This window comes from Equus przewalskii, chromosome 13 (genome assembly GCF_037783145.1).
Source record: "Equus przewalskii isolate Varuska chromosome 13, EquPr2, whole genome shotgun sequence".
NCBI lineage: Eukaryota > Metazoa > Chordata > Mammalia > Perissodactyla > Equidae > Equus > Equus przewalskii.
Window position 1 is genome coordinate 61,372,875 of NC_091843.1, and position 13,345 is coordinate 61,386,219.

General features: G+C 32.8%; 1 protein-coding gene across 30 annotated transcripts in view; it reads right to left on the minus strand.

The window, feature by feature from the left end:
* The window catches only part of FER (FER tyrosine kinase), a 439,939-nt gene that overhangs the window by 229,465 nt on the left and 197,129 nt on the right, over nt 1-13,345 (minus strand). For all 30 annotated transcript variants that reach the window (XR_011525229.1, XR_011525213.1, XR_011525228.1 and 27 more), the window contains one exon: nt 9,297-9,419. Coding sequence is in view for 12 of the 30 variants with exons in the window: in XM_070569583.1 (XP_070425684.1) it covers nt 9,297-9,419 (123 nt within the window). In the remaining 18 variants the exon portion in view is untranslated. The remainder of the gene's footprint in view (nt 1-9,296; nt 9,420-13,345) is intronic.

Sequence of the window (13,345 nt, forward strand, 5' to 3'; positions counted from 1 at the left end):
AAACTCTATCATATAATATGGTTTTAGAAAAATTTTAACATGGCAAAAATAATATGTTCCATGAAAAAAATTTAACTACACTTCAGCCAAAAAAACATTAACCATAACTCTTCCAACCTGAGATAATCATGATATTCTGGAACATAATCTTTCACCTTTTTCGATGTATATGTGCATATACACTACATTTCACTTTATGACAAGGGGATAATATCATAACACTGTTTTATAAATTGCTTTTTCTACTTTAATATATAACATGACCATTTTATCCTCTTAACAGTAATTTTTTCAATAAAGCATCTCCCTGAAAAATTATAACTGCTTAAGGGCAGGTGTCACAGATTCAATATTTTTTTAATTTAAATTTTAAATAGGTAATACATCCACAGTGTTCAAAAAAAAAGAAAAATATAAAACATAAATAGTAAAAAGTTTCCCTTATACCTCTGCTGCCAATTTCAACTCCCTCCCCAAACATGTAACCTTTGTTACACATCAACATTGTTATTATTAGTTTCTTGAGCATATTTTTAAAATTCCTAATCATATAAAAGTAAATTAAGACATACAATCTTATACTCTCCACACTTTTTATATAAAAGATAACAAACTTTCGTTTTATAGCTTAGTTCCTTTTATTAACAATACATCTGGGAACTCTCTCCAATCAGGACATAGAAAGCTTCCTCATTCACAGTACTCCACTGGATGGAGCACCTAATTGATTTAACTAGACTCGTATGGATGAACATTTCTATTCTTTCCAATCTCCTGATATTACAAACAATACTGCAGCAGCTAACCTTGTACTGTGATCATTTCATATATACACAAATATAACTAAAGGATAAAGTGTAGAAGCGTTATTGCTAAGTGGAAGGTATATACGTTTTATAATTTTTATAGATTCTGCCAAATTGCCTTCTGCAGAGGTTTTTCTAATTTATAGTTCCATCGCCAAATTATCTAAGGGCCTTTTTCTGCACATCTTTGCCAAGAAAATGAATTAATGAACTGTGGGTTTATGCCAATCTGGACGGGTGAAAAAGTGATATCTCATTATAGTTTTAATTTTCCTTTATTCTACTGAGTGAGGTAATCATCTGTCATATCTTTAAAAGCCATTTTTATTTTTATTTTTTGAACTATCCACTCATGTCCATTGCCAATTTTTCTATTTTGGTTGTCTTTATTTTATTAATTTATAGAGGTTCTTTGTATGTTAAAGAGATTAGCCCTTTTGTGGTCTGAGTTTTTCTTGATTAGATTAGCAACTATTCTAACTGTGTATTGATCTTGTTAAAAGTAGTTATCTATATTTTGCTTTCCCTTTTTCTAATTCATTCCTTTATGCTTTTATCTTTATTAATTCATTTCTTCTGCTTTCCTTTTATTTAATTGTGGGGTTTTTTCCCCTAATTTTTTGAGTTAGATGCTTAATTCATTTATTTCACTCTTTTTGTTTTATTGATGTAAGTATTTTAAGGCTCTGAATTTTCCTCCAAGTGTAGTTTTGGCTGTATCACTTAAATTATATGTAAAGTTTTACTCTCCCCACTCATTTCCCACATCCATTGATACAAGCAAGAAATACAGCCATAGAACTTTAGGGTGAATGTCTCACTTTCAACAGATATTTTTGCTGGAGCTTCATAAAATCTGCTGCAACTTGATTCTTTGATCACGTCTTTTCTTCACTTTGTGCTATAGAACTTCTGCCTAATCTGAGGTGCTTTTGGCTACCTTAACATGCACTTTAAAGTCTGTGGATTATATATGGCACCTAGTTTCATATAAAATGCAGTTTATGGATTTTTTAAATTTTTATTATTGTTGTTCTGTTATTGTCCTATGGTTTCCAACAGGAAATGGGAAAAAATGTTGTTATATAAGAATGTTCATACCAGAAATCCTTTTATACATTTTCTCCTATATTTCTACATGCTTCCCTAGTCCATACATATAGAATATTTCATAAATACTTTAAAATGATGAAATTATACACTTCAGGCAATGTTTATGCTATAGATGCCAAATCCTGCCCTTCAATCTGCATTTAAAAAATTCCAGTGTCTTATCCTTTTAACCACTTGGGCCTCATCTGCCTATTTTCATCATTACTCAAATATTTATAGGGTAGATAAGAAATATATGGAACTCATTACCAGAAGACTTGGCTCCTCAGACTAAAAATGTCATGATATTTAAGAAAGTCTGAGGGAGGTTTATGGATGAAATATTCTTGAGAGATCACTTCAGGAACACTAGTGGTCTCCAAGGTCTATTAATTTTTTGAGTCTAACATTGTCCCTCCTCAAAATATCTGCTGGTAAAGTGTGAGATAAAAAACTGAAAGTCTATGTGTTTTATGTGCTATGACAGGGTTCTTTCATTTTATTACGTAGATCAAGCCTAAAATCCAAGTTTAGTTTGACTTCTCACACTTTACTAAATGAAGACTAAATTATTCAAATATTACTTGGTATTTCCTTTAGCACAACATGCTTTATAGTTCCTCCTAGACTAAGTTTCATAAGGGATGGGATCATAATCGCCAAGTTCACTGTTACATCCTAGCGCTAGAATATTAGAGACTAGAAAAAAATTGCTGTTGACCTACTGACATTACTGGGACTATAGATTATAATTTACGCTAGTTATGGCTGTAGTAAAAAAAATGATGAATAGAATAGAATCCGTTTCAGATCCCAACTCTGAAACTTAGAAGAAATATGATTGAGAGTAAATTATAATCTCTGAGCTTCCTCATCTAATAATGGGGATAAAACTAATACCAAATTCACAGTTGTTGAAAAGATTTAACAAAATAATAGAAGCAGAGTGTTATCAACAGACTATGCTTTTTTTCTTCTATCACAATTTAAAATCTTCCAAATTTGCCTTCCATTCTGATTTATCTGTCCTGTAAGAAAAGTTTCTAAACAAGAAAGTATACAGTATGCTACAGTTTCAAACATATATCCACAGAGATTTTCTCACATGATCTTTACAACAACCATGTGGGGTTATTGTAAGCCAAAGATGACTCTAGGAGGCTGACTTGCCCCAGATCACGTGGTTGGTAGCAGTGAAAACTGGCACTTGCATTTAAAATTGAATTCTCATTGCTCAAATCAGAGGTTCACATACAGATTTACACAGTCTTGACGAATTTTCTAAGGAGAACATTGTATAAATTTTTTTGTGCTCTTCGACTCTCAATGGACCTAATAATTGATCCAAAAGAGGCAATTAATTAAATAGAAATCTTAATACTGAGTATTTTAGATCAGAGCTTCTTTTCCAAACTGTGGGTTTCTGTAACTGGAAATCTAAGTTGACATGATATTTAATTACCTCATTTTCAAGAGCTAAAAAATAGATCACTCTTATCTGTTTTCAAATTTAAACACAAAGCACCTTTTAAAAATTCCATGCAAATGACAGCATAAGAGGATTAACTGCAAAAGCACAGCTAACTAGATGCCTAAAAAAATAATATTACTGAGTGTGATATTTTGATTTATAGTAAGAAATTATATTTGGTCTTTGTCTCCATTTCTGGAACAGAGCTACTAAAACCCTTGGAAATTCCTAAGCCCTGAGAGGTGAAGGTGTCTTTTGCTATGTTAATGAGGTGACTTTTAGAAAGCTCCAAGCTAACATAAGGATGGGGGCTGGCTGCCAGGGGAACCAGTCTTGTGATTAGAGGATTGGAGCTATCAGTCCTACCCCCTCACCTCTGTGGAGGAGGGTGGAGGGCTGGAGATTGAGCTCAATCACCAGGTCAATGATTTAATCAATAATGCATATGCAATGAAACCTCCATAAAAACCCAAAAGGATGGGATTCTGAGAGCTTCCAGGTTGGAGAAAGCAGGGAGATTCAGAGGGAGGGGTGTGCTCAGAGAGCAGGAAAGCTCTGTGCCCCTTTCCACATACCTGGCCCTATTCATCTCTCCTATCTGGCTGCTTCTGAGTTATATTCTTTTACAATGAATTGGTGATCTAGTAAGTAAAATGTTTCTCTCAGGTCTGTGAGCTACTCTAGCAAATTAATCGAACTGAAGGAGGGCTTGGAATCCCCAATCTACAACTGGTAGGTCAGAAGCAGAAATGACAACCTAGACTTGCTGAGGGCTTCTGAAGTTGAAGAAGGGATGTGGGTATGTAGGACTAAGCCCTTAGCCTGTGGGAGCTGACTCTATCTCCAGGTAGATAGTGTCAGAATTGAGTTAACTGCTTGGTGTTGTGGGAAAAAAATAAAAAACAATGAATTGGTAAAAAAAAGTTCTTAGAAATTAAAAACATGGGTTTTACTCTACCTTATTTAGATGGCCACATTACTACAAAAATACTGCCTTGAAATCCACTAGCACTATTAAACGTAAATTCTTCTGTTTTGAAGAGACTCACTATGAACACTTGTAAAATTTTATGATGAGTTTTTACTCGAATAAAGTGAATTTCTTGAATTATATAATAAACAATTGATCTTTTAAGACAATATATATGAGTTATTAAATTAATCCAAATCTGTTCACCTGCCATCCCTCTTGCCTTTGGCCACTCTGCTTCTGCCACACTGGCCTCTGCAGTTCTTCAGTTATGCCAAGGAACACTCCTGCCCAGATACGTAACGGAGGACCTTCAGCCAGTAAATACCACGATGGCTCTATCAGTTTAGAACTGGTATCTGTTCTCATAGGTTAGTATTCATGCTGTACCAACTGCCAACTAATTTTACATTTGCCCCTGCATATAACCATACAGATAATTCCTTGGTTTGGTTCACATGTCTCAAAATTCATTAGGAGGACTATTTGGTCACAATGTTTAAAAAAGCAGCTCTTCCTTATACATACACACACACACACCCCCCACCTAAACCCTGCCCTCATCATCACAGTCATTATCTCCTCAATCTGCTACATTTTCATCGCATTTACTGCACTCTGACATAATAGAGAACACTGTCCAGTACCAAGTGAGTACTAAACAAATATTTGCTAAACAAATAAATACTGAATCACATTTATTTTCCAATCTTCTCTTTACTAAAATTTTAAGTTATTTTAATAATCCAATTAAATAAGGAGCATGGATGTAGATTTGAGGAAAAGAAGGGCCCTTTAATTCCATAAAATATTAAATTGAAAAAAACTTCAATATATCAAAAACTGTATCATAAGCCTCAATAAAAAGGAAAATCATTAAAAGTAATATTGGAACAAGCAAGCTATATTACTTAAGTACAAGGTAAAACAGTCTTTAAGTGATCTGAAACTGAAAAAATGAATCGAGTACCTAATTAAAAGTACAGCTTTCCTCTCTTACGAACTGTTCTTTGTTGCATGTGTCTGATCATGAGTGCCGTTACCACAAATCTGTCCCTTCATGACAAGTTAGCAGTTTCAGTCAGAGAAAGACTGACTTCCCTCTCATAAGTATGCCTCTGATATTCTGGCATCCTATACCAAATTCTGACAAAAAGCCACAGTTACTAGATTTAAGTTAGCAGGTAAGTCATTTGTCTAAGATTCAGCTAAGTGGCTTGCTGCTTAACTCACCTGAATTTAATCATAAACTTTAATTTTCATTCAGAAAATTTCTTTTTTAAAAACAGCTAAATTTGAAGAAATATTAAGCCAACATGGCAAATAAACTTTCAAGGCAACATTTACATGTTGCAGTTGAACTAGATGTCTTTCTTACCCGTATTTTACCAAATCTTATATTTTACCTCAAATCCCAGCTCTGCCCACCCAATATTACTGTTTAACGATTTTCCTTTTATAGAGACTTTTATTATAGTTGTTGATATGTTAAAGTCTTTTTCAATTCAACATTTTACAGAATCTGAGATACTTCTTTTCCCTTTAACCTACATCCATATTCCTTAAAATAAAGTTTAGTCTCTAAAGTCTTGACTCTACAATCTAGACAGAATGGTTAAGAACATGGGCTTAAATCCCAGCTCTGCCTCTTATGAAGTGTGTTATCTTGTGCAAGTCATTTATCATTTTAAGCTTCATCTCCCCATTCATAATATTGTGTGGGGTTAATAAAAAAGTAATATTGTATGGGGTTAACAATAATACTTCATAGGAATACATAAGGGTTAAATGAGATAACACATATAAAAAGCTCAGCAAGTACCTGGCTTCTAGCAATTGCTCGATGAATTCAATTCTTCAAAGAATATTTACTGAACGCCTACTATGGGCCAGCACCGTTCCAGGTACTGGGGATACAGCTGCATGGATTATTAAACATAATTCTGGCCCTCATGGAACTTACATTTAACTTGGGGGAGACAATTAAAAATACATCGTATAACATAATGTTAGGTAGAGACAACCGTAACAAAGAGAAATGAAGAAGGGGAGAGGGAAACATAAGGGGGTGAGGTGTTATTTCACACATGGTAGACAGAAAAGGAATCTGATGAAGCAACATTTGAACACAAGCCAAAGTAAGTAAAGAACAGGCCCTGTGCATACTCAATGTGTTTGCTAACATAAGGGTGATGATAATCAGTGATCAATAACCCACGTTTACAACAATCCTTTTCATCTTCCCTATCTTTACACAGGCCTTGGAAGGCAGTGGAGGAGAAATCAGTCAGTGGAGGCTAAGGGATGAATGGCTCAGGCACTCACCAGCTTTATTATCATGAGAAAGTTAAATAATTTCTCTCACTCTAGATTGTCTAGTTTCCCACACCTCTGAAGATAAGAAAGAGACTACTTTGGCCATTGTGTACTCCACTTAGCATTATGATGATATATTTTCATGAGAAATAAAGAAATAAGTGGAAAGACAGAAGTAAGATGATATAAACAAATTATAATGAGACTAAAATAGCATTCCTTATGCAGCTAAAAATGAAGTCTGGCAAGATGGAATTAGACATTTTACAGCACATTGCATGGTCAAAGGCATTAACTTCTTACACAAATTAAATCAAGAAATAGATTCCAGTTATAAGAGCACAAATAACTTCTCAAAGGAAGATACATAACAGATAATACCACCATAACAAAATCCATACCAGTTTGTTCTCCACTCATCATTGAAAATTGTCTAACTTCACAACCTCTGCTTTGTGATTTTCTTTTAAAAGAGTAACATGATTCTTTAAATCAAGTGCATAACAACATTTATAACAAACTGAGATAATGATTTGCATAGTTCAAATATCAGTACTTTAGATCAGAGTAATAGCTAGATAAACTTTAAATTTCTACCTCATAAAACAATCTTATATAGCCTCTTAATCTTCTACAGCTTTCAGTTTACAGTTATTTTCATAGCTAGTGCTATAAAATCATGAGACAATCAGCTCCACAGCCAGTGCTGGGGGTTTGGGAGAAAGAGAATTATTGGCCATGTAACAGCCCAGAGAATTTCTTCCATTTAGGGGGTCTCGTTTCATGGAAAATTTTATATAGTGAGAGATATAGCTTTATTTGAAATTATATATTTCTACTCAAGCCCAGACCTGAATTTTTATGTGCCTCTTTTATGGCTTTGGTCTCTCAATTTAGATCTGGCTAATCAAGTAGACAATACAAATATTTGGTTGGCTTATAAAATGGGATATCAGTATCTCTGAAAACCCAGCTGTATATCTTGTTAATCTAATATCAGTAAAAAGTATCTTCACTACACTGAATTTTATTTCATACTGGGATAAACTGGAATTGAAGTTCATACTTTCACATGTACAATTAAATACACAAAACCTCTGTCACTTAAAGTGTTGAGGGAGGGCAGTGGTAAAGAAAAGATGTCAAACATGACCCCTACGTTTACGGTTTGAGCAGCTGAATATTTAGTGGTACCATTCACTAAAAAAGAAAGAATAAATTTTGGAGTTAAAGGTGATAAACTCAGTTTTAGGTGAAAAATATTAAAATCTTAGTTTAGAGAAAGATATAAACTTGACTTAGAAATAGAAATTTGCAAGTCACTGATGTATAAATAGTAAATGAAGTCATAAGAAAAGATCACTTTACCTAAAGAAAAGAGCTGTTAGAATTCTGCAAGACAATAGCAGTTATTCATTGATGAAAGAGGATACATTCATAGCATTTTTTTTACTAGAGAAACAAACGTGACAACTTGTTCCAGTCTAAAGGAGAATTTTTATAGGGTTTTATGCAATTAAAATGGAAAAATGGTAAATGGAAAAATAGTAATAAAGAATGACCCAATCTCATAATTCTAGAAAATTATATAAGAAGGCTAATTCTTAGCCACAGAATTAGTGTTTAGCAACTGACTCTCTAAATCTTCTGCGGGAGGAATGCTAAAGCTCAATCCCTCAGCAAAGGCTGAATAATATAATCTAAGTACAAATACAGACATTATGTTCTAGACTAACAAAGGGAAATATAACAATTGTTCTCGAAATTTCCTCAGATGAATCTGGATTATACACTAGCATTCTTGGGAATAACATTTGCTTCATATTAAAAATCAACCCTTATATACATAAAAACCAAATCAGCAAATATTTACCTACCAGGTTTTATGACTCCTATTTCTACACTGTCCTTCATAGTTGACGGCCCCCAAAGAAAAGGACTCTTGCCGACCTCAACCCAATTCCTTAAACATCAAAAGTGCTCAGAAGCTAAGCCAACTCCATGGTTCCAAAGTGGTCCAGGCCCCACAGATTTACCTTCAAAACACAAACCTTCCTCATACGCATTACTTACCTCACAAATCTCTTAAAGCACTAATGTTAATGTGTTCTGTGACAGATCTTAGAGGTAAAAAATGACAGAACAACCTCTCACTCAGCTGCCTGGCTCCACACTGGGAAGTTAGGATTTACTGCCTTTAAGAGTAGTAAAGTTCTTAAAAGTTCCAGTGTCTTATAATATATTGTAAACTTAGCATCCAAAATTAAAATTCTGATTTACTCATAATTGCTAGACATTTTCTTTGACTTCTACATCTCAGAATCTTTTATACACTGAACCTTTCAAAGTCTGAACCTTATAAAATGAACAAAAGCCTCAGGTCTTTCAAGAAAAACTGGGAAAGAGAAAAAACCCAGACCATTCGTAACCTAGGAAACACTGAATAAAAAGGCAACCCATCTTAATAAAACCAAGAAAATTCCATGCTTCAACTATATTTGTACAGCGGTTATCACAAAGCCCTTTTGTTTCCAAACTTCTACAAATAATCTAAGAACTATATGTACTGTGAGAAATGTATACAAAGTACAAAAAAAATCACAAAACATTCTTTAAGAAAAAAGCGTATATATGCACCTACCTTAGGAATAGGATTCAGCAGAACTACACCTGATTTCTTCGTGATGACCTGTTTTGTTGTATAGTGATGATCTATAAGTTGAGGGATGTTTGAAAACCCAGTGCCTTCAAATCGATACATATTCTAGAGAAAGAACAATAAAGTAGAATAAACATGAAAACATTGCTTCAGCAGGACTACATGCATCAATACGTCAAGTTCCATTTAAGAAAAACTACTGTTGCACAATAATCTGAATGTACTTAATGCTACTGAACTATACACTTAAAAATGGTTAAGATGGTAAAAATAAATAAATAAATAAAACTTCAATATGCTAAAAAAACTTACCTTTGCCTTAATAAACTAATTTTCATAACGATTAAACATAATCAAAATGGTTAAAAAATAAAGGAAGAGAAAGAAAAACTAACAAATAGATCTGGAATGCATTTTGCTAAAATGATAACCAAAGGAAATAAAGCATGGGATACACTTGAGTTAAAGAACAAGGAATATGTTTAGATATATGTTTCATTTGATAAAACTTTCAAGATGAAAAATAATGTCAAATGTTTGAGGAAGTATATCCATAGTAATAAATGTTTTAAGAATATCTCTGATGATCATTTATTTCCTATTTATCAATACAGTATAAATTGATTTTTCTATACTGGGGTTACTTATGTATTATTCTTTCACCAAAAACACTCAGTCACTTACATTCCTTTGATAAAGAAATAAAATGAACCAGTGACAAAACTACAGATACCAGCATGCTCAACTCTTAGCACTTTTTGATTTCATAATGTCAAGTAACACTTTCCCAAACTCTGCCAAGACTCATTTCCTCTGTCTTCACCTTTCAAGGAGGCATGCAGGTCAACTATCATATGGATGAAGTGATAGCAATAAATATAGCAAAGAAAAAATATCTTATTGGCCACACTTTTCAATGCAACAGACACTGCAATGTAGTGCAATGTAATCAAAGGTTCCACCTGATTGTTCACAAAGAGCTCACCTGTACATATACAGATGATATGAACAAATACAGATATGAGTGTGCTCTATTTTAACAAAACTCTGTTAAGAAATAAGAACTTTCAAAACTCTCTAAACTTGGATATTTCTTACATTACTGGAAGATTACTTTCACAGTTAAAAGATACAAAACTCAAAGCTCTTTTTCAATAGTAGAAAATAATATTCAATTTACCAGAATTTAATTTATATACAACTTTTTAAATAAGTATTTGTTTCATTAAGTGAGGAGCAAAACGTGCATTAGCTTACTTTAACACTTAACTATAGAAAATAATTTAACTCAATGTTATTTGCGTTATAGTCAATTCAGAGCAGTTGTTAATAAATTGCCTAAAGAATTTTTATATATAGCAGCCAGACCAGCTATGATATATTAGCAATGATGCTTAAGAATATTTCACACTGAAGACATTAATATATTACTAGGTGTGCAATGTACTAAGCAAGTTCTCTCAGTGTCTCAGCTAATTCATTAATAAAACAGAAATAATATTTGGACCTCCTCACACAGTAAGTGTGAGGCTTGACTAAGTAGTAACATGCAAAGCACTGCCCAGTATATGGCACATGGTGCACACTCAATTATTAACTCACCATACAAATAATAAACCTTGGGTTACAAAAATAATTACAAACCTAGATATATGAAAAGAAACATTTTCAGAGAACACTTAGGATAAATTACATTTTTTCAAGGAATAATGATTATCTGCAAATAATCAAATATCCTAGAAGGCATTCTTACATGAAATTGATTAAGAAATGAAGAAAGATAAAAGGTAGAATGTGGAACTTACAACGATAATAACGATAACAATATTTCAAGCAAACATACAGTATTGTATACTTGAAACTTGCTGAGAGTAGATCTTAAGCATTCTCACCACAAAAAAAAAAAAGGAGTTAACCATGTGAGGTGATGGATGTGTTAATTATCTTGATCTTGGTAATCATTCTACAATGTATATCAAATCATCATCTTGTACACTTTAAGTATATACAATTATATTTGCCAATTAATTATTCCTCAATAAACTTAAAATATATAAATACTGTTTCTCCCCTTTTTTCTCCCTCAGTCTACTCAACATAGCAGCTAGGAGTTCCTGTTATAACAGATCATCCCATTACTTTGCTCAAAATTCTTACTTCCCTCAGAATAAAGTCTTTATCATCTCTCTTACCTCATCTCTAACCACTACCCTCCCTTTCATTGCCCACCAGCTGCACTCATTTGCTTCTTGTTTTATAAACATATAATATATATTCTTTCCCCAGGGCCTTAACATTTCCTGCTTGAAATGGTTCCTCAGATGGCCATATGGGTAATGGCTGCCTTACTTCCTTCCATCTTTTATCACATGTCAATTTTTCAGTGAAGACGACTCTGGCCACCCTATACAATATTCAATATCCATTTTCTCACTCCAACTAAATTTCTTACCTACTTTTTCTTACTGAATTTTCCTTCTCAATATTTATCATCATCTAATATCAGATATATTTTACTCATTTATCTTGTTTATTATCACTTCCTCTAGAACATAAGCTCATGAGGTCATAAATTTTTACATTTGTTTTCTTCATCACAGTATCTCCATGGTCTACAACAGTACCTGGCATATATTGCCTGGATAAATAAACATGTGTGAATGAATGAAATACAATGCACATAAAATGACTGTAAAGTTAAAGTGACAAGTAAGACAATTTAACTTAGAAATGAATACTGGAAAGTTCACACACTTACGCCAACTCAAGACATCAAAGTACAATGTTTAATAAAAAGCAAATAATGAGATGAAGTTTACACAGAATAAAATTTCAAAACAGCCACTAGTGTCATAATGTCTTATATAAAATTCTAACATATCTCTTATAACTAGAGAAACAGTAAATAAAAATAATAGGAATTTCAGTTTCCCTTTCTTAATTTAAGAACATATCTAGTTTTTAATTTAAAGGCAGTTTTCTACCATTGACATAGTAATCATGATGGACTAATACAGTGAGTGATACAAGCAGCAGTGCCTCCTTCATGGGCTGAAATAAGAAATTAATGCTAACTATTTTTTTAAACCAATCACCCCAACGTCAACGAAGGTCTGAATCCTAACAGAGTGCAAAACCAATCAGCTCACTTTCTTAAAGATGAAGACAAAGTACTGAGTCTAAAAATGATGCTAAGACTGTATGCTTATAAAGTTTGTCTAAACAATTAAAAGGGCAAGAACAGTACATTCACTAAAACTGTTGAGGGCTTGTTTCTTGATACACTCAAAATCCTGACTATTACATTTGACCTTGCACAGATCTATTAAATTTTTTATAGCTCAGATGACCTGAGGTTAGGTTCACACACAGATGGATTCTTTTTTAAGTTTTTCTTAAGAGAGAGAATCCAGATTAACTTTTAAATAAGAGCCTTCTCTGGAGCGAAGTTTGCTACTAATAATCACTTATGTGAATTCCAAAAGAAGCAATAAAAAATAGTAGTATAGAATAAATTTCTACAAAGATCATTTTGTTGATTATTTGTATTACATTTTAAATATCATATACTATGTCATTAAAAAAATGAGAAGTATGAATAAAAAATACAGTATGAAAATTTTTGTAAAATAAAAATTATATAGAAACATAATTAGAATATATTTTTAAAACTCTCAAAGAATACACACTGAACCCATAAGGGGGTGTTAATGTGAAGCACACATTCCACAATACATAGTTCTGAATTTTCACTGAGTATATATTACTTTTGTTTTTAAAACATTTAGTACATCTAGAATTTGTTCCTGAGTTATCAGTGTGCTATTTAAGAATCAATCATGCATATAGATGAAAAAAACAATCAGATTTGGTTGCTATACATATTTCCAGAGGACTGTTATTATGCAAAGAAGTCAGAGAGAATGGAATCAGCACACAAAAATAAGAAGAGGATTTGATGAATGTATAATTTGAAAGAATATGCCTGAGTAGATCTCCTGAAAAACAATCTAGGATAGGCAGGCTTAAGA